The sequence below is a fragment of the Eleutherodactylus coqui genome, chromosome 4 (assembly GCF_035609145.1).
Source record: "Eleutherodactylus coqui strain aEleCoq1 chromosome 4, aEleCoq1.hap1, whole genome shotgun sequence".
In the NCBI taxonomy this organism is placed as follows: domain Eukaryota; kingdom Metazoa; phylum Chordata; class Amphibia; order Anura; family Eleutherodactylidae; genus Eleutherodactylus; species Eleutherodactylus coqui.
The window spans coordinates 250,812,549-250,833,576 of record NC_089840.1 but is presented as its reverse complement, the minus strand read 5'-3'; the positions used below and the strand labels follow the sequence as shown (position 1 = coordinate 250,833,576).

The window sequence follows — 21,028 nt, the reverse complement described above, 5'->3', positions numbered from 1 at the left end:
GGCGGGTGACTGGAACGATCTCTGGTCCTTTCTGCCTCCATTCACTGAGAGATTATTGGGGAAGTATAGGAGCGATTATCGCCGGGATGATTTTGGGCACTTATGTGCATGACAATCATCCGGTCTAAAAGGCTCTAAGACTACACTCTGCTCTGATTGGTTGGCACTGCTCACATGAAGAGCCCTGGCCAATCGGAAGGCAGCATGCGCTGGCTGAATACCAATACACAGAGCATCGGGCACAATAAGTAGTGACTTAGCCATCTTGGAACATCAGAGTTGGGCTCCACGACCTGCAGATCGGCAGCTGGACAGGAATAAAGGAGAGGGCACCCGGTAATATACCCACTCATTCCGGTTTTGTTTCAGAACCGGAGGGTGGTTTTAAGTATAAAAACGAGCAAAGCAAAATGGGAAACCCATTCTAGTTTGTGAGACAGCTTAGTTAATTTAGGACGGCTAAAGTATCTGATCATTCAGGTCATTAAGGGGTTAAGAGGTGAACAACTTGTGATGCCTTTTCCTGGCATGTTTCTGGGACAAGTATCCTATAGTATTGTACGTTACTAGACTCGTGTGGTGATTGCGCTCCCTACTCGCTCACTGATGCCCTCATCCACTCTCCGCTCGATTTCAACTCGTTGCTGATCGGCCTCCTCCATACCAGACTCGACCCTCTCCAATCCATCCTGAATGCAGCACTCAGGTTCATCTTCCTGTCCAGCCGCTACTCAGACGCCTCTGCCCTGTGCCGGTCACTGCACTGGCTGCCCGTCAAATACAGAATTCAATTCAACCTCCCTACCTTCATCCATAACTCTCCATAGCATTGGGCAGCCCTACATTGCCTCCGTCATCTCAATCCACCACCCAGCCCGTGCCCTCCGCTCAGCTAATGAAATCAGAGTTAAAGGTGCCCTTTTAACCCAAACCTCACATTCCCGCCTCCAACATTAAACTTTAGGAGTGCTCTAAAAATGCTCCTCTTTAGGGGAGGCATACCATATATCCCAAACCAAACCCCTTGGTACTCCACCTGATAACATGCTCCCTGTCCTCCTGACTACAATCCCTGCTAGCCGTAATCAACCACCCCCTGCAGTCATACTGATTCAGCCACCACACTGCCTAAGTCTGACCATTGTTTGTGTATAGAATCCCTCACTCTCCACCCGCCATACTGTGCACATCTCCAGCCCCTTTACCTTATGTATCACCCCATTATTTGTAGTATGTAAGCTTGTTGGAGCAGGACCCTCGCCTCCTACTGTCTACATCAATCGATTACTACATAGAACAGTATTTTTTGTATCTTTTGTTTCTTGTATCTGTTCTCCCCTGTTTTTGTAAGCGTTGCAGAATATGTTGGCGCTATATAAAGGTGGTTATTATTACTTCCATTACAGATCGAAGGTCTCTATTCTGGGCCAAACTGGGAACTGTTTCCGGATATCATCAGCTCTACACCAAAGAGACGTCCCCGACATAAAAGCGTGAGGGGATGTTTACCCCGCAGGGCAGAAGCGCAGGAAACCCATCAGCGAAGTGATGGAGAGGATGAAGACGTGCCGTGTTCGGGGGATGTTGCTGTTAACTCCGGTTTACTTGCAGTTGATGACCACTTTTCTGAGAACACAGAAACTGATAGTAATGACGGCGATCGTGAGCAGATCCTGATGCAAAGAACGCCGTGCATCATTAATACGGAGAATGTTGCCCTTAATGATTTGGTTAAATACATGCATCCTTACTGCCTACCTGCCATAACCGTGTGCCTCGAGTCAGAAGATGACAAGAACCTCCTGAGTGATGCAGTGTTTCTGGAGATTGTGTCCGAACAAGGAGAATGTATAAAGGTACCTGTAGTGGTGGAGCCCCCGGTGGACATGTTGTGTTCTGAGTCTTCAGATAATATGGAGCAAATGGATGATAAAACTGAAAATCTGCCTTCCTCAGAGGAGTCTGTTCCAGAGTTGGCCATGCATAATGAAAAGCAAGTTGATATTACAGAAAAATCAAATGAGGTTGATCCTGAACCCATGGAGAACTATGGGGCTGAGCCTAAATTGCCAGATACTTGTGTTCAACCCCCGGCCTCTGATATATTAGTGAAGTCTCCAGATGATGATGAAACATGCAAGTCTGAGGAAATTGTTCCAGACTGTAAGAAAAATGGTGAACCAGCAATCAATGTGTCAGTAGCCAAGGAAAAGGTGCCACCAAAAGGAAGGAGGTCCAGCAAAGACAAGAAACCCTGTAAATCCAAGGGGAAAAGTAGAACGAAGAGCATAACCGGAGGAAAATCTACAGATTCTGAACTAATACCAGTACAAAGTATCACCCAACCGCCTGCATGCCGTGTGAGTAACCCGTCCTTGCAGGAATCTGACTTTTTAACTAAAACTTTGGATCAGGTTAAGGAGTCCCAGATGGAGCTTCGCTCTTCCAAGATTGGCCGCACCAAGCTGAGAACTCGTGAAAGCTTGGACGGTTCCAACCCTGAGATAAAAAGTGCAGCCAGGAAAGTAAAACCGGTTGCTAAAGAAAGTGAGCAAACAAACATAGGAGGTGAGAATGACAAAGATTTAGAGTCCAACCCAAAACTTGAAAACCCCAACCCTGAAGAGTCCCAAGATGCCGAGGTTGAGGGTTTACAGTCTGAACAAAAAGACGTTGAAGAGATGTTGGTTGCTTCCGATATCTGCAGTGGGGAAGAGCCCTCTGGTCATGAAGAATCGGGTGCCTCAAAGCTTGAAGATGTGCAGGATGGGGATTCTTTGCAGCTGAACAAGGAAACCAAGCCCAAGTCGCTCAGCTTAAGTGAATATAGGAAGCGACTTCAGCATCGCAAACCGAACCCTGATCGAGGCAATGAGAACCAGTCTTGTAGCAAATGGCCAAGTGTTCCTGAGCCCCCAACAGGGTTGGCTGAATTGCCTTGCCTAATCGTACCTACACACTCAAATAAGCCATCAGTAGAAGAAAAGGCTTGCCCACAGAAAAAGCATAGCAATGTTCCTGCACAAGACGCTTCTGTTCCAGTCACTGTGATTCCAACGCCGGTAGCCAACCAAGATGTTCAACAATTAAATGAAAAACCATGTCCAGCCGTCATAGAAGTTGCTCCACCTCCAATGATAAATCCCCAGCCTACTATGCCACCTTCATTTCATCCTCCTACATGGGCTGCTGGCCCTCCACATCCCTCTTTTTATCCTGGCATGCCACCTTTGCCAGGAGGTCCTCATTATCCAAATGCTATGCCGTTACAACCACCACCAGTCATGAGTTGGGCTCCATTTCCACCTATTGTAGTGCCACCGGTACATCCTACCAGTTGGGTTTCTGGGCCACCAACACCCTATTGGCCAAACGCTCAAATGGTGCAAGGAATGCCTGAAAGTCAATCCCTCCACAGCTCTCCTGAAAAGTCTGTAAGACCCAATCCCCATATGCTGTCAGATCAGAAGATGATGCAGGAAACTATAGTCGCACCTGTAGATAGCAGACCCCAGCCCGCTGTCCTTCCTATTGTTAACAGGAAAGCAGTGCCAAAGACTGATAGTGGTGTAAGCCAACGGCAGTCCAAAACCGCTGCCAAACCAGAGAATATTAGTCATGGCCAAACTTCAACCCCTGATGGGTCCCAAGTACATCCCGGCCTTACATCGTTTTTGCCAACGAAAGCTGATAAATCTCAGACTGCAGCCCCCTCTGCTTCTAAGCTTGCAAATGTTTCTATTCCTGATCTAAAATCTGCAAACCAAGTGGTGATCAAAATAATGGAAATTTTGAAAAAAGCTCAGAAATTAGGTTTCCAATTAAAGCCGTCCTCCAATTTAGTCTTGGGTAACACTCAGCTGGATGTTCAGGTTCCACCATCTGCAGCAGCCTTAAAACCGGCGCAGCCAAAGCAGACTATGCTTGCAGATGTCACTGGGCAAGTAGTAGACAAATCTCCCACAGAAGAAACCTCCACATCCATTACTGAAGAGTCTTCAATGCTTGAGAAGTCCGAAGGTGAGCCGGCCGCAGGAAGTAGAACTGCCCAAAAAGTAGCCGAAGATGAACTGGCAGCATCCTGTACGGGGTCCAAGCAAGAATCCAAAGAGCCTGTTGTCCCTCGTGTTGAAACTCTCTGTACTTCTGAGGAAAGTCTGCAGAGAACAGCAGAATCTGATCTGAAGGACCATGAGGAAGGGTTTTCGTGTGACTCAGGTAAAAATTACAGTACTTCCCCACTTTGAACATAGGTTGATCAAATTAGGAGTGAAGTGCGTAAATTGCAAGAGTATCTAATAATCTGGGAATTTGGTATTTTGTAACCCCTCCCACGAGGAGCGGATATGTGAAATGGGTTTGCTGTATTGCTGAGTTTTGGCACTAAAGCGGAGGAAATGTCATGTATCTCTGGATTTGGCATTTTGAAGGGCTTGTCCCATCACCATGTCTTGATCAGCTGTATGCTTTGGCTGCACCCATGTTAGAGGAGACGCTCTGATCAGATAACTCGTTTTAAAGAGGGCAAATCTTAGTCTTGTAATAAAGTCTTATGGCCTTTTTACACACAATGAGAAATGCATAATTCTCTTTGCCTGAATGAAGGAACTGGTGACGTCCTCACCAACTCGTCCGTACTCGTGCAGCTTATTTAGACTTTGAGAATCGTGCACTTCTCGTTCTGTGTTTTGCATTTCTTTAACACCCAGCGGGGAGTGGTTAAAAGTAACAGGAAGTAAACTAGCTGATCCATTAGACTGCTCAGTGCTGACAGCGCTGTCAACATTGCAGTGGCCTGGTTTGGTACTACAGCTCCCATTGAATTCAATGCGATACAAACCTAGGCTGCTGCAATATGAACAGCGCTGTCTGCTTCCAGCCCTGTTCATACTCAGAAGGCCTGGTGATCGGCTGATTGGTGGGATTCTGAGCGGCGGATCCTCACTGATCAAACATTGATGACCAATCCTATGGATAGGTCATTAATAGTAAAATTCCCAGTCATCCCCTTTCAAGGAGTTACCTAGAGACACACTGTATTTTTCTTTCCCCAAACTGACTGAGTCTGCTTTGGTAACATAAGAGACGATATACTTGCATACTCACCTTTTCCACTTCCCTACAGCTTTTGTTTTGCTGGCCCCCGGCTCCGCTTGTTTTCATTTCCCGATCCTGGTAGTGCCATGTGACTGCTGCAGCCAATTGCCAGCTCCCTTCAGCCAGTGATTAGCTTATATGGTCACATGACCTGGGATTGGGGGGGGGGGGGACACAGTGGGGAGGGGGCGGATGTCTTCTGTTATGTTAATAGAACATGTTGGGGCCAGTTTGAGGAACTAATCCCTTTAAGCACTGGTGATCCATTCGGGATTCCCTCTGAGCCAGAATATAAGACAGTCGTGTACAAACCGCCCCGATTCTGCTGGGCTCATGCCGTCTGTCTATTGCATTCATCTTAATAGCCGCCATGTAATACTACTACAGGGGAAATGCCTGCCTGTGGATTCCTGCGGGACCTGGGAGATCAGCTGCTGAGACGACCCGTTTAAGGTTAACCTAAAACTGCTAAGAATGTTAATTGGCTTTCTCCTTTTAATCAAGGTATTGAAGCGTCCGATCTGACCAGCTTGTTGGAGCAGTTTGAGAAGTCTGAAGGTACGCTCGTGACTATAATGTACATTTCATAGTAGCCTTTCTGATCTGTATCCGGCCCCCATCCCAAATACTTCTGAACCCATGCCTGTTCCCCCTCCTCCAGTATACAGGATCTGTGCCGTGTTTGTCTGGGGGGAGAGAATGTGCTTAGTCTGCACAGGCCCCTTTACTGGGAACAGCTGGCTCTGCAGGAACTACATAATGGTACAACGTGTGCCCATGCCATGTGTGAGCCAGCCGGGTACCCCGGGCTTCATGCACATCGGAGCCGGAGTTTTCTCCTTTTAGTTTAATCACATTTTTGTTTTAGAATCTTTATCTTTTGCCTAAAAAAATAAACTGCAAATCCAGATGACATTACACAAATGTGCATGAAGCCACGGTCTTTACAGGGTTAATGCAGTAGAATGGCCCCCATAATGATGGAGAACCCAATGAGGTTCCAGGTTGTAGATTTCACATAATGTAGTCTATTCCCCTCTTGCTCTGCACGTGACCCGTCCATCCACCTCCCCCACCCTGAATACAAGTAGTTTAACACGTTTGGTTCTTTGCAGCTAAAGAGGAGGAACGGCTCTCTCAAAGTCCTGATAAACTGGCTGTAGGAAACTCGTGGTAAGTAGAAGAGTTACCCTACAGCTGCCCGCCGTGGAATATGCCGGGTGTTACCCTACCCCTACCGGCTGCCGCGGAATATGCTGAGTTGTACTTGCAAAAATATTACGGAATGTCGTGGAGTAAATATGAAAGTTTTCCGCATTATACTAGTGGTCATGCCTGGTACTGCAGCTTGTTCACAGGCATATGCATGCTTTGGTCGCCTAATATATAATGTATTTATATGTGCATCTGAAAAAGGCAGAAGGCCCATCGTTTAGATGCACAAATACGCTGTGAAAATGCAGGTCTGTTGAATTCAACGGCCTATTTCTGCATGTATTATGCACTGAAATAGGACACGCTGCTCATTTTTTCCATGCACTGAAGGCACCAGTCACAGCTGCCCATATAGGAGAAAATGTCTGAACTCAACAAGACTTTTTTTTTTTTAATGGCAAACTGCCCCTAAAAAACGTAACATCGTGCTGCACATAAGGTGATAATCTAGAGGTGTCCATACCCAAACACACATACGTTGGCCGGAATGATGGCAATCATTATTTTGTATATGGTTTGCTTAAGATGTCAATTCCTCCAACGCACGCCCCTTCACCCCCCCCCCCCCTCCGTACACTTACATGTATTCTAAGTATGAAGAGGGGGCTTAAGGTCCCTTTACAGGGTCTGGTGCCCGACTCGCTCTTGTGCCAACTCATCAGCCATAGTCGTTCAAGTAAATGTAGGTGGGGAGTGTTGGGATCATTCCGGCCACCCACCTAGCTACAGTAAGCGGGAGTTGCACAAACATCGGCTCCTGTTTACACGGGGCTCGATAGTTGCTGGTTTCTTTTTGTCTTGCTAAAAACCGAGTGACTCCAACCAGTGAGCGGTTTATTGTTGATGGTCCTGTCGGTGGCCGCGCGTACGCAGGTTGGTTACCACCCAAATTTGTTTTAATTGCCCTGTGCAAAGATCCTCAAGCTGTTGCCACAACTCCTGACAGCAGCTTATCTCCGTTTAATAGGGCGGGGGAGAGTCGGGACACCCCATGCACATACGGTTTTTCAGTCCGGTGTAACTTGTCTGCCCCCTTATTTGAGGTCGTGTTTCCTGTGTAAGCCGTGATTGTGAGATGTTGTTTTTTCTTTGACAGGACGGAGAAAACGTTGGAGAAAAAGATTCCTGAGAAGTTTTTGCCCCCGGAGTTGTTGAATACTGCTGGTGAGTGTGTTGTCGCACAGATTACACACAGTCAGTTCTTGGCTTTTGTTACTTTTTGCTACATTCCTCATGTATAATGATACACTGCAGGTGTCTGTTCTTTCTATCACATTGGCTCAAGATTGGAAGAGAAGAAAAAGATCTGTTGCGCTCGGCAGCCGACTGTAATGTTAACGGAAGTCGGTCACCTGAGTGTAGACTAGCAAAGCAATATACCTTCACATGTGCGCCAATATGAGGAGTCCACACATACCTTTCTTCTGTTCCAGTCTTGCTCCTCTAGATTTAACCTGTTCTAAGTCGTGATAGTACGTCTGTACTACAAACCGCCGTACGATTATGGCATGGTGGTGGGGCCGGATGATTGGAGATGACTCCATAAATTCAATTCTAATTGCCAAAGCCAAAAAATACCCAGCGGTAATATCCCCTAAAATATAATATAAATACTTTTATTAAGAAAAACAAAAAACTTCAAATTATATTTAAAATAAAGGGGCAAATGGTAATGGCAATGAGATGTGACCAGCAGTCATCAATTAGTATCATGTGTGTAATTGTGCATATACAAACTAATAGGCCTGGATGGCCAACTTCCAAAAGCCTATGTGGAAATTAATAAGTCAGCACCACCAAAACCTTATTAAAGTCTACTCTATAGCCACCCTGACGTGTTTCATCTTACGGCATCCCCGGGGGAAGCGAAAAAAACTATAGCCCTGTGTTAGTTTTTTTTTTGCTTTCCCCGGGGATGCCGTAAGATGAAACATGTCGGGGTGGCTATAGGTTAGACTTTAATAGGGTTTTGGTGGTGCTGACTTATTAATTTCCACATAGGCTTTTGGAAGTTGGCCATCCAGGCCTATTAGTTTGTATATGCATGATGATGATTGAGGACTGCTGGTCACATTGCATTACTATCACAATTTGCCCCTTTATTTTAAAAATCAATCGATGTGTTTTTTTTAAATAAAATATTTATATTTGGGGGATGTTAACTATAGGTATTTTTTGTCTTTGACAATTAGAATGGTGTTTTATCTAACACAGACAATTTCCTAGGGCAATGTCATAATATATTCCTAAACTCTCTAGATTTGTGTTTTTAATAGCAGCTCTGCCTTCTACGGTGTTTAAAAGAGCAGAGAGTTGGTCACCCCTTGTTGTTGCCAAGGGCTGTTGGATTATCATGGCAGTCAGAGGTCCTTCATCTGCCATAGCATTTCTTTAATAGGCAAATACAATAGATGGGGTTCATGTCGGTAAAACACTGGCAGACTATAATACACTGCAGTACACTAGCATTACAGTGTATAGTTGGTCAGAGAATGGTACAGTCAATTGCAATGGTGTTTGTACTGCCAATGAAACACTCACCCCACCCTAAAAAATAAAATGTAAATAGTTGCTTAACTGTGTGTGTAGGATAAGGTAGGGAGTTCAAAATGGTAATCCCCATTGTCAAGCAAAGGATACTAGTCAACCCTGGGCCTGTAAGTCTCAAGAAAACATATTGCAGAACTCTATTGCAGACTCAGTCAATCGACTGTTGCCACACTGCCAATAACGTATCGGTTTTCCTGGAGTGTTCTGCGCATAGTTCCTCCATATAACATATGTGGGACATTTAAGGGGTTAAATTGTAAAATGTTAGAAGTGGCTTCGTCTCGGTATCCGCTATAAATGGTGTATTAGTATGAAGTGATTACAGGACATGCCGTAGATTGTAATAAGTCATTTTGTGTTTCAAAGGTCTCACCCCTCCTGCGACTCCTCCGCATCAGCTCTGGAAGTCTCTGGTCGCTGGGCCTCCTAAGTCCAAGGCTTTGCAGGGCCAAGAGAGGACCCGCTCACCTCTGAAGACTACAAAACTCATCGAGCCACTACCACAAAGCCGTCTGAAAAATCGTAGCGCCGGACCTTCTTCCTCTGTAGCGGTGCCTCCTATCCATGTGGCCTCTGGAGACCACGACTACTGCATCCTGACAAATCAGTGCGCCAAAAACAAGCCTTCCACCACCGCTGTTGCGTATCCTGCCCCACCATCGCAGTGTGAAGAAGGCTCTCGCTGGAACGTGAAGCACCATCAAAACATCACTATCAAACCCATAGTGCAATTCAACAAACGTCAGCAAAGCGAGGCTTGCCCAAAGCAGCCGGCGCCAAGTGCACCTCTAGTCGTTGCCAACCAAAGTACCACCTGTGCCCCTGTCAAACCGGTTACACCTTGTGGTAGCATTCAGCAAGCCACCAGTGCCCCCCTGGACCATAGGACTAATGTTATGCCCGAGTCTGCAGTCACCAATCCATCGGCTTCAGTATTAATGTCTCCAGACGCCTCGCCTTGTCGTAGTGACAGCCGAGAGAACAGAACTGATCTGAAAAGAGGGAGCGCCTCGGTGTCACGGAGGGCGCTGCGCTGCTACAGGAAATACAAGGGTTCCCCCAGTCCCCAGAGATCCTCTTGGAGAGGCCGGTCTAGTGGTAGTCGTTCAGATTCGAGATCCTCCTCCTCTTCGTCCTCGAGGTCTCGGTCAAGGTCGCCTTCATTAAAGAGGAGAAGAACGTAAGTATCTCGTTGGGTTCTTGTATTGGGCAGTGAACTGTACTTTGTTTTAAAGGGGTTGGGCACACTCTTAGTAAACTTTTCTGTGATGGGGCACTAGAGGGGTCCATTTTGACTACTGCATCTTAATGGTCTCTATCAGCGCTAGCTCAGTTTGCGGCAGTTGCTGTTGACGGTCAAAAACGGTTAGCTGCTGTGTATAGAGTGGACTTTACGTGGTGTGGCCAGGAAGGTGTTAAATCCACCGCTTGTTTTGTGCTGCAGAGTTTCACTATGGAGTTTACTTGATGGGGTGACATCTGTGGTGAATCCGCACCAAAATCTGCATCAAAAGCCACGCCTTTGGCGAGCACTTTCTGCAGTGACTCCGAACATACCCTTAATGTGCCTGTATGTAAACTGCGCACTTGGGGTAGCAGGAGTTAACAATTGTAGTGCAAGTGTTTTCTTTTGTGCCGTCGGCTCTGAGATGAAATCTTCGGACATCCTAGCGCTCGCACCGCCGGCGGGACGTCACATCTGAGCCATGTGTTCAGCAGAAATGGCACAACATTGTGTGATGCCGCTGCTGACTTGGCAACTTGTTCACTTGCTCTGGGGGCTTACACAGATCGAGGAGCTGTTGGCAGCTGGTCCTACTGGTGTAACCGGAGCCCTGAAGGGCCCAGCCGTGTGCCGGCTGCTTGGATAATGCTGCAAGTATGAATTGGGCAATTTCTGCTAACTCCAATCTGATGAGGGAGATGACGTCACGCTTGGAGCAGTTGTACAAGATTAGAACAACATGGCAGCTTTCTTCAGGTTGTGTAGTAGGACGGCTCGGCCTCATTCATGTCATTGGAGTTGAGCTGTAATACCAGGTGAGGCTGCGAGGTTCGCAGTTTCACTTCCTTTCAGTATATTGCCGGAGTTCGTAACTTTGGTTCCTGGAAAGTGTTGGAGTCTCTAGGTGGAGGTTGAATTGGTTGCATCTCTTTTATCTTCCCTACACAGAATTATGCAGAACCGACACAGGAGATCTAGTCGGCGGGAAACCAGATATTGTAGTAATTGGCTCCGGTCTAGTTTAGCGTGACCAGATAAAAGGAGCCGTAATAGTTACTCCTGTAAACAGAATTGTCTGTTTTTTACTTTCCGATTACAATTCCTTTGTGTCTACATGACTATGGGGGCGGGCAGGCATTTCACCTGACCTGCAGTTAGCAGATTCTTTACAGCAGCCTCTTGGGCCACAGCTACAATGGAGAGGAGAGAATCCATTGAATTCTATGGAAGAATGTTGTGGGCTTGCCTTGTAACCTGTGCAGGGAGAAAGGGAGGAAGAGGTGAGCTGTGACATCACCTATTGGTTATGGTGGATTTTGTCGTCTTTGTGTACAGGTGTCACCTTTTAGTGTAATCTTGCCTGTGATAGAGATGACTGCTGAAAAGTTTTCTCTTCAGAACAAGAAGTGTCAGAGTAGCAGGATTAGTGTTTGGTGTGAAAACTGCAGGATTGTGTTTTTAATATAGATCATGACATTAAGAATTTTTGGCATTTTTAAAATTTTTTTTAAAGCTTTGATCAGTGGGGGTGCAGGGGATGAGACCCCAAATTTGCTAAATGACAAGGTGCAAATATGTCTTTATTCCTCCAAGAATTTGGCAGCAACGTTGGCACAAGGTCTTGGTCAAGCATACAACTGCATAAAGGTATATAGTTACCCTAGAAAGTATTAATCATGCAAGCCATTTTAGAGACATTAGGACTCTCTTCCTAAATTTGCACCCTGTCCTCGCTGCTGTGGCGGTGACGTGCCGTCCATTGACTCCTCAACCAACCGCAGGCTTCAGTGGTGATACAGCCACAGACAGCACTTGGCCTCTTAAGCCTGTGAAAACCCTTCAGCAGAGAATCCCGCAGCGTTTCTGCATCAAATAACCCATTAAGGCCACATGCACATGGGTGGGGTGGATTCCACATGCAGGAGTCTGCAGCTGAATCTGACCCTGTGCCCAACTGGCATCCGCTCGTACCTTGATGGTCCACCGTTAGACATGTGCACTACAGATTTTCTTTTTTTTTTTTTTTTTTTTTAAAACTCCTGTCTGTCTTGTGGAATCCGCTGCCCGTCCACAATGTCTATTGCAGATGGGTCGTGGGTTGGATGGCTTTTTATTGACTTCAATGGAACCGTCCATGAGGAATCAGCAGGAAAATAAAGCATGCTGCGTTTTTTTTCAATCTAGTAGCGGAAACCGCAATTGGTTTCCGCTCGTGTGCATGAAGAATCATTTTGCGTTGCTTGCTATGGGCCATATTTGCAGCGGATTCCGGAGGCAGTCGCCCACTCCAGACTCTGCAATGCAAATCTGCTCGTGTGCATTTCACCCTGAAATTTGCCTTCACAGCCCTCCTCTAATCTCCAAATACTGCTCGATTCTGCCCAGAACGCAGCGCACACCGGCAACTGGTACTGAGCACCGCCAGTCATGTGATGCAGAAGTGCCTTAATGTGACCGGCGCATCACATAAATTCCGGGAGCGTTCAGTAGCAGTAGGGTACAGGAGCGCGCAGTATTTGGTAGGTGGAAGGAGCACAGTACAGGCTAAAATCAGCTGGATGCACAGCTGATTTTGAGTCAAAATCCGCACTAACTGCTAATTTTGGTGTGAAAATGCTGCAAATCTTCCACTGTGGAGAATCCACTGAATTTCCACTATGTGGGAACATACTCTAAAAGCAGTCGGCTTATTGCCAAGCATCTGGCTTCCAAAATCCCTATCAGCTGATGCTGCCCCTGCAGGAAAAATGCAGTATTACGCGCTCTTTTTTTCATTGACGATGTTGATATACAGGCATATACCATGAAATTTACCTGTCTGCTGGCTCTTTCATCCCTCCCCCCCTCCCATATCGGGCGCCATTTATCTTGTGTTCTTCTTGTCTTAGATCCCGTTACAGATCTAGAAGTAGGCACAGATCGCGCTCCTCCTCCCGATCTAGTTATGGCTCCCGCAGCTCCTCTAGGTCTTCCTCACGTTCATCCCGGTCGTGCTCTCCTCCTTCCAGTCGGTCCAGGTCACGATCCAGATCACCTTACGGGCGGAGATACCGGAGCCGAAGCAGGAGGTATGTTTATATGTTGCGTGAGACTTAAAGACGTGGTTTGGTTTTATGCACCGCTACAAGGGGGTAGTTTTTATATTTTGAGTCTGAATCTGTTTGGTAATATAACGTCTGTTTGGCAGGTGTGAATCCAGAGAAAGTTATAACAGGAGGAGGATGTATCATAAGGAGAGAGCCATAGTAAGTACTTCCAGCCATGGGTCAACACTATGGGGCCTGCTGGACATCCAGGAGCTGCTTTGTCATGCTTCTAAACGTTTTGGCTACCTGGCTGCTGGAATTCAATCTGTTTACTACACAGCCTACAAAACAATACAATCTATTAACCTGTGGAGTCTAAGGATCCTTTTACACCAATATAACAAGTCAGTCGACGCCTTTTTAAACGGCTTTTCGGGTTGGCCGATTTGTGAACTGTATGGGGACAAATGATCATTATTACAATTGTGCGGGCCCCATACAGTTTGCCTGTTGTCAGCAATGCATTCCCTATTTACATGGAGAGATGTGCTGCCAGCAACCAGTTTGTTTTTTTTTGACCTGCATAAAACATGCAATCAGCCAACAAGCAAGCAAACATTTGCTCACTTGTTGGCTGATTGCTGCTTCTTTTACAATAATTGGGAACAAACATATTTCCAATGTTCGTTCATCTGATTATCATGCTGTGAGATAGGGAGGTAATATTTCTCGTGGAGACCACCACAACGGGTAGTGTTCTCTAAAGCCCCTTTCATATGGGACAGCTGTTGGGTGCTGAAGTGTTGACAGCAGTCGCGATGATCGCTCCTGTGCTTGGAGGCAAAGCGGGCTGGAGACCAATGGTGCTGACGCCATCTCTTGTCGCATTGTATACGGGGGTCTGTGATCTGTATATTTGGTAATGCTGTAATATTGCACTTAGGCTTTGGCTTAATCTGTTGAAGATGTTTTGTTACTAGATGCACAGGGTTTATTGCACATTATTTTATGGATTAGTGGATCATTTTCATATTTTTTTATGTAAGTAGTAATTTCAATAACGATGTGATATTTTTAGATGTGTTGCGTTTCTTATTTTTAGGATTTTTTTTTCAGTTTGTGATGCGACATATGTGGTGTTGGTGCAGATTTACTATAGTGTTACAAGTACATATGTGTTTTTCTGCACTTTTTGATTCGTGACTGTTGGACACCCGTCTCACATCGGTCACCCATAGATCCTTTTAATGGATACGTCGTTAAAAAATGCTTTTGATAAGCTCATGACGTCTCCCCCAAACAGATGTTTGTGGCGAATACCATCCAATGGCATCCATTTAGCAGATTCATTTTTTTCAAGGGGCGTTCTAGATAGAATTGCGCAGTCTGCTGTGCAAGAAAAAAAAACTATCCTCAACGGATCCCGGCATGAAGAGGGTCGGAGAGGCCTCTATCCAGTCAATGGGAGCCTGTGGATCTTTTTGCTGTATTCACTGGAAGCCTACTTTTTGCAATGTAGTCTGTTGCTCGCTGTTATCAGCCATCTTGACTTGTAGTTCTTTTAATTATGGTTTCATAGCGATCTTAAGTTGGTCTGTAATTACGGAGTGACTTGCTTGGAAGTCACTTTTCTCAGCAAATCCGTGAGGAGTGAAGTGATTACCGCAGGGAGAATAAACGATGCCAGCAGAGCAATGTTAGTATGTAGCATGAAGAGTCCGCCATTGCTTATGCTCTGTGACCTGTTATATTTGGGGTGAATATGATGATATATGGGCATTTGCCACTTTTAATATGAGTGTTCCTGACGTTGCAGGAGGAGAGGAGAGTCGTGTACATCGGGAAGATCAACAACCTCATGACAAGATCGGAGCTGAGACGGCGCTTCTCTGCTTTCGGGGAGATAGAGGAATGCACCATTCACTTCAGAGAGGAGGGGTGAGTGTTTTCATTGTACACTTAGGGCAGTGCTCACATGAGCAGTAGAAAACACTCGTTGAATACACCGTTAATTTGAACAACCCCAAAATCAATGTCTAAGAAGAAATTATAAAGTTTTTATTTGTGTAATTTTCAATAAAGGTTTAAAAACAACATGAAGGAAATGCAGCATTAATGCATAGGGGAAATACATCACAAAGGTCACAGGTAGAAGCCGTTCCTAAAGAAAATCATGATCCTATCAACCAAGCTCAATGTCATGCACACAATAAAGTCCAGGACAAAGCCAAGGGCAGCATGTGCGCTCCGGGGCGCAGGGATTTCCAGACCCTGGGTTACATGGTAACACTTTATTATGTGCATGACATGGAGCTTGGTTGATATGATTTTCTTTAGCAAGTTCTTGTATGTCTGACCTGAGGTATGTATTGATGCTGCATTTTGTTCGTAATTTGTTTTTTCTATGTTTTTATTATATATGTAATTTTTAATAAACAATTTTTTAATGCCTTCTGCAGTCCTGTCTTGGGTATTGATTTTTGGTCTTGTTATATTGGTTGAGTGAGACTGACATTTTTGGTGGGATGATGGCTGTCTGCATATAGGATTCACCGTTAATTTGAAGCGGCCAAATCAGCAGCTAATGGGGCGGGTTTCACCCTTTTGCAAAGGGTTGGATCTGCACTGGAATCTGCAGCGTGTCAACTACGTGGGGAGTTTTTCTGCATCAGGTGGACGAGGGTTTATACATCCTGTCCCTGCAGCTTGTACTGTAAATGCTGCAAAAACCTTCTTGTACTTGCCAACTTCTACTGGTACTTCAGTGCCAGAGCCGTTAACCATGGCAGCCAGTGTCTAGTGAAGGTTTTCAGGACTTGCATGAGCTTCTGCTTATTGGGCCATGCCAGGGACATGACTTAATACATAGAAAGCTTTATAGAATGTATTACATAGTACTCCAAGCATTAGGTGAGTGCTGCTTATATTCCCAAGGGATTGTGGATGAGAAGTACATAAAAAAACTGCTAATTTCTTCATGATACAGCTCTAGGGATTGATAACTAAGTATAGCTCTTGGAATGCGACACTGGGGGAGGGGGGGAATATATAATATACCATATATACTCAAGTATTAGCCCACCCGAATCAATAAGTTTTACCACAAAAAAACTGGTAAAACTTATTGACTCAAGTATAAGCCTAGCTATACTCAAGTATATACTAGGTAAAGAAAAAATGCAAGATTCACCTCCCAGCCGGCGTCTGTATCCGGCGCGATGGTCTCCCTGGCGGTGCGGCAAGCTGCTTGAGAATTCTCCCCGCTGTCATCTCCCTGCTCGGCTTTGAATTCCCCTGCCGTCAGCGCTGTGTAGATAGGCGCTGTGATTGGATCGAGCGCCTGCAAATCACAGCCCGTGCTAGATAAACCAATCGCAGCCATTCAGTGATGTCATCCACTGAATGGTTGTGATTGATTGAGTGCCGGCTGTGATTGGCTGGCGCTTGATCCAATCACGGCGCTTGATCCAATCACGGCGCTTGATCCAATCACGGCGCTTACCTACACAGCGCTAACGGTGGGTGAATTCAAAGCTGAGCAGGGAGAATTCTCTAGCACCTTGCTGCATCGCCGGAGAGAACATCGCGCCGGGGACACAGATGCAGGCTGGGAGGTGAGTATTGCGTTTTTTTTTTTTTATTACTTCGAGTATAAGCCTAGGAGGGCTTTTTCAGCCTAAAAAAATGTGCTGAAAAAACTAGGCTTATACTCGAGTATATATGGTGTATTGTTCTTTAAAGGGGCCCGCCAGTACTAAACTGTTGACCTACCCTCTGGATAGGTCACCAGTAGTCTGAAGAGGACTGAGAGACTTGCACAAGCACCGCAACCTCTTCTCAAGCCTGTGATATCGCGCTCATAGGTCACGTGGCCCGAGAACAGGTCAGCCCCATTCAATTGAATAGCATTGAATTGCATTACTAGGCACAGATTTTTATATAGATGGATAGCTCCATGCCTGGTATGGACTTCAGCTTCCCTGGCACTCACACAAGCTCCGCTGTGACTTCACTTAGCTGATCGGCAGGGAGCCCAATCAGCAGACCTCCACCTATAATTGCTGACCCATCCTGAGGTTAAGTCGTCAGTGATTTAGTCCTGGAAATCCCATTTAAGGCCACAAACGTGTGATATCAAAGGGATCTCCTGTTAGGACAACTGCTGTAGTAGACCTTTACCTTGTATGGTTACAGTCATGCACACGATTTGTATTAACTTGTAGTCCTCTTCTCCCCCAGTGATAACTATGGCTTTGTCACGTACCGCTGCACCAGAGAGGCCTTTGCTGCTATAGAAAATGGTCACAAGCTGTGCCTTCCAGACGAGTTGCCTTTTGATCTCTGCTTCGGAGGCAGAAGGCAGTTTTGTAGAAGTAATTATGCCGATCTTGGTAAGTACTTGTGTGAAGGGAACTAAGTCTGCTACTAGAGGACATAAACCCAACCAGTCTACACACAGATATCCTAAGCTATATGGGTAGTGGTCTGGTGGCTGACAACACACTGGGGATGGTTTTAGGAGGTACTTTGGGGCATTTGGGGACTTTTTCTATTGGTGACCTATCCTTAAAAGGGTTCTGTCAGTAAAATAAAAAAAATGTATACTCGCCTGCATCCTTCCCTGCATGCCTGTAGAGTTAAACCTGTAAAAGAAGAGTCCTGGCTGTGTCTACCCTCTGTCGTCTACGGAGAGTTGACAGCAAGTGCCCATGCGCACGGGAAAGGGGGATGCATGCGCACTCGCCGTTGACTCTCCGAGGATGGCAGAGGTTAGATGCAGCCATGCCAATCGGTGGGCAACGCGTCACTTGTGACATGCCAACCACTGACCCAGGCGGCAGTACTTGCCCCCCGGCATGGTCAGAGCAGGGGCGGAAGCTGGCACTTTGCCAGCTTCTGCCCTGCGATCGGACAGCTGCTGGAGTGAAAGAGGAGCAGCAGCCTCCCAGTGACCGCCCCATATGGCACAGGTGAGTGGTTTTTTTTGTTTTTGTTTTTTTGACACAACCCCTTAAAGGTCAGGTCATCAGCAGTGAAGAGTGATTTATTGAAGTAATCTGAGTCTGTATCGGGCTGATTTCAAGAAAATCGTTGTGAATCGAGATGGTTAATTCCAACTCATTAAAGACAATGGGAGTTAAAAAAAGGGTTCGTTAATTTGCTCTCCATGTAATTTCCCCAACGCAGATCTTACAGAGGACCACTTTTCTGTCATCAGATGTGGTTTCAAGGAATGCCCAGGCTGCACAAGTCCTGTGAGCAGACCCAGCTGTGGGCCTGATGATGCTGCTGCTGGGACTAGTAGTACTTGAGGCTTATGGCACTGCCCTTATGTTTTTCTTCAACACCCTACTCGCTGCCTTGGCAGAGTGCTGTCCATCCATGTCCTCCTCCTCCCTGACAGCTTTTTTTTTTCCCTCTCCTTGTTAGATCAAGTACTTTCTCCTCTTGGGTATTTGCGGTTTCCCTGTTTGGTTTTCTTTTTGTTTTTTAACAACAAAACACCACCAACTAAATAAGCCGCAATCCCTGGGAAGCATGATGTGTGACCACGGAGTATAGCTTGTGTTTTTTGTGAGCTATCCCCGTTCAGCGAGGCGTAATTGAACCCCAACCCACTGCTAGCTGCGTACAGTCTGCAAGTAAACAGTAGTGGATAGACTGGCAACTTCGAACTACGTCTGAGGCCACACACTGAGAACTGCAGTATTCCGCACGTTAAAGCATATTTTGTCAGTCTGCTTTGCTGCTATATACGTTGACGTTGGTGTACAGACCACACTTCATATAGACATACAAAAGTGATGCAGCTTCTTTCTCTGCTCCCTCCAATAGAACCCCGTTTAGGTTCTCTGCTGGCATATAAGCTTTCACACCAGCAGCAGTATATCCTCTGTAGAATATCTGTCCCTAACAGACCACATGTTATATAGGCATATAAACAATTATTCAGCTTCTTCGTCTGTACTAAATTGTAAAGTGGTCGCTGGTTACACTGTGCCTACGTTATATATGGCTAGGTCATGTGATGCAGGCGTACAATGAAACTGCTGCCCATATGCTAGATGGAGGACACATTTGGTGACATCAGCAAGGTACCTTGGTTGATGATTAGCTGCATGCTGACCTCTGCAGCAGGCATTGTGGGAAATTTTAACTAACCTCATTTTGCGAAAATTGAGCAACACTAGTCATCGGTACTTGATGAGAGGGGGTCCGATTCTCAAGATCCTAGATGTCCTTGCTAGCAGTGCTGTCAGCAATGCAGCAGCACAGTTTGGTAGTGCAGGCACAGCTGCCATTTAATGTAGTACCAGCTCAAGCCTTTGCACTATGGACAGTGATTTAGTGGGGATCCCAAGCGGCAGGCCCCTACCAACTAACTATTAATGATCTATCCTAAACCTGGGTCATTAATAGTAAAAGTCCCAGACAACCTGTTTAATGAGTGGAAACTAACGGGCTCCCTTTAAAGCGACCGTCCAGGCCTGAACAAACAGATGGCCGCACCAGCTTCTCTGACTGCCTGATGTGTACTGTACATTAGTACGTATCATTAGTATAAGACACTACACCTGCTTGGATTAACCTGTGCTGGCCAGTCAAGAGCAGCATATTGCATCGTAGACCACCAATGTATGCTATGCACAGTTTGCATCAGGTAGTCAGAGAAGCAATGCGGCCATCTTTGCTTGTTCAGGCCCGAAGGGTCACGTCAAGCCTTAACCCTTTCCAATCCACTGTCGTCTAAAGACATTATGATTGAAGGCTGTACAGCTCCGATGTTGGAGGACGTCCATCGGGGTTCTCTTACTGTATATTGCCAGCCTCTCTGCTGTTGGAGCCTATCCAACGTGTCACCTCATGCAGTACTGGCTTTTGCCAGCAGATAGCGCCATTGTATAACAGCAGGAAAAGAGTAAGCCCCCTAGGAAAACCAGGATACAAATTGGATTAGAAAGGGTTAATTACACAGCAGCGACTGCAGTTGGGACCCTTGGAGTCCTACGCTGTGAGCTTGCACGGACTGTACTTAGTTCTTTGGCTAATGTTTGTCTTTTTTGGGTTTTTTTGCATTAGGCGGTGATTTAGAATTGCCATTTTCGTCATTTAGCCCATTTCTGTAGTTACATAACGTTACTTCTTTACGTCTTCATTTCCAGATTCGAACCGGGATGACTTTGACCCGGCGTCCACTCGAAGTAAATTTGAAAGTCTAGATTTCGACACGTTATTAAAACAAGCCCAGAAGAGTCACCGGAGGTAACGCTACGCCCAGCGATCACTACAATAGGATGATGTATAACCAAACGGATTTACCTCAGGACACTGGATAGAAGGCCATTCAGTAACTACAAGTGGGAGACTCCGGACGTCCGGGGGGGGGGGGGGGGAGAGCTGGAGTATTTCTAATAAACAAAAAAAAATTAATCATAAAAAAAGTTCAAAGACACATAATTTCTTTTTTTATTGCATTTCTTTTTTTTAACCTATTTACCAGCGCTTTCTGAACACTCTGGGACTGACTGTGCGGAGAGGAATTACTATGCAGATCGGTAATAAATATAATATCAAATTACTGGTTGTGTCGTTATTGAGGTGCAGAGTCATGAACATTACCCACATCTCTTGATGTATAGTAGGGGTAAGGGGAATATGAGCCCTGAAGAACTGACTTCTACAGTGTGTTGCTAATAAGCGTTTGACCACTAGATGGCAGCGTTCTTTTGGCATATAGCAGTTTACATACACAATGCAGTTTAATGTGCTCATACATTCCTGTAGGGTTTTGTGCGCAGTGTATCATTCTATAGTGCTTCCATGCTGTGGCATGTGGCAGATGCACTACGTTGGCAAAAGTATTGGGACACACCCAGAAGTTGATGCAATTTGACTTCATGCTCTTCAATACAGT

At 45.8% G+C, this 21,028-nt stretch overlaps 2 protein-coding genes across 2 annotated transcripts in view; both read left to right on the top strand.

The window, feature by feature from the left end:
* LOC136626213 (peroxisome proliferator-activated receptor gamma coactivator-related protein 1-like) overlaps positions 1-20,692 on the top strand; it is an 82,421-nt gene extending 61,729 nt beyond the window's left edge. The window contains exon 15 of the transcript XR_010792640.1: positions 20,557-20,692. The gene's annotated coding sequence lies outside the window, so the exon portion shown is untranslated. The remainder of the gene's footprint in view (positions 1-20,556) is intronic.
* The window catches only part of PPRC1 (PPARG related coactivator 1), a 30,965-nt gene extending 10,273 nt beyond the window's left edge, over positions 1-20,692 (top strand). The window contains exons 5-14 of the mRNA XM_066601067.1: positions 1,407-4,218; positions 5,602-5,655; positions 6,213-6,270; positions 7,409-7,476; positions 9,229-10,042; positions 12,976-13,155; positions 13,275-13,332; positions 14,930-15,051; positions 17,353-17,504; positions 20,277-20,692. Coding sequence (XP_066457164.1) covers positions 1,407-4,218; positions 5,602-5,655; positions 6,213-6,270; positions 7,409-7,476; positions 9,229-10,042; positions 12,976-13,155; positions 13,275-13,332; positions 14,930-15,051; positions 17,353-17,504; positions 20,277-20,380 — 4,422 coding nt within the window. The 3' untranslated portion in view covers positions 20,381-20,692. The remainder of the gene's footprint in view (positions 1-1,406; positions 4,219-5,601; positions 5,656-6,212; positions 6,271-7,408; positions 7,477-9,228; positions 10,043-12,975; positions 13,156-13,274; positions 13,333-14,929; positions 15,052-17,352; positions 17,505-20,276) is intronic.
* Positions 20,693-21,028: the final 336 nt, after the last annotated feature.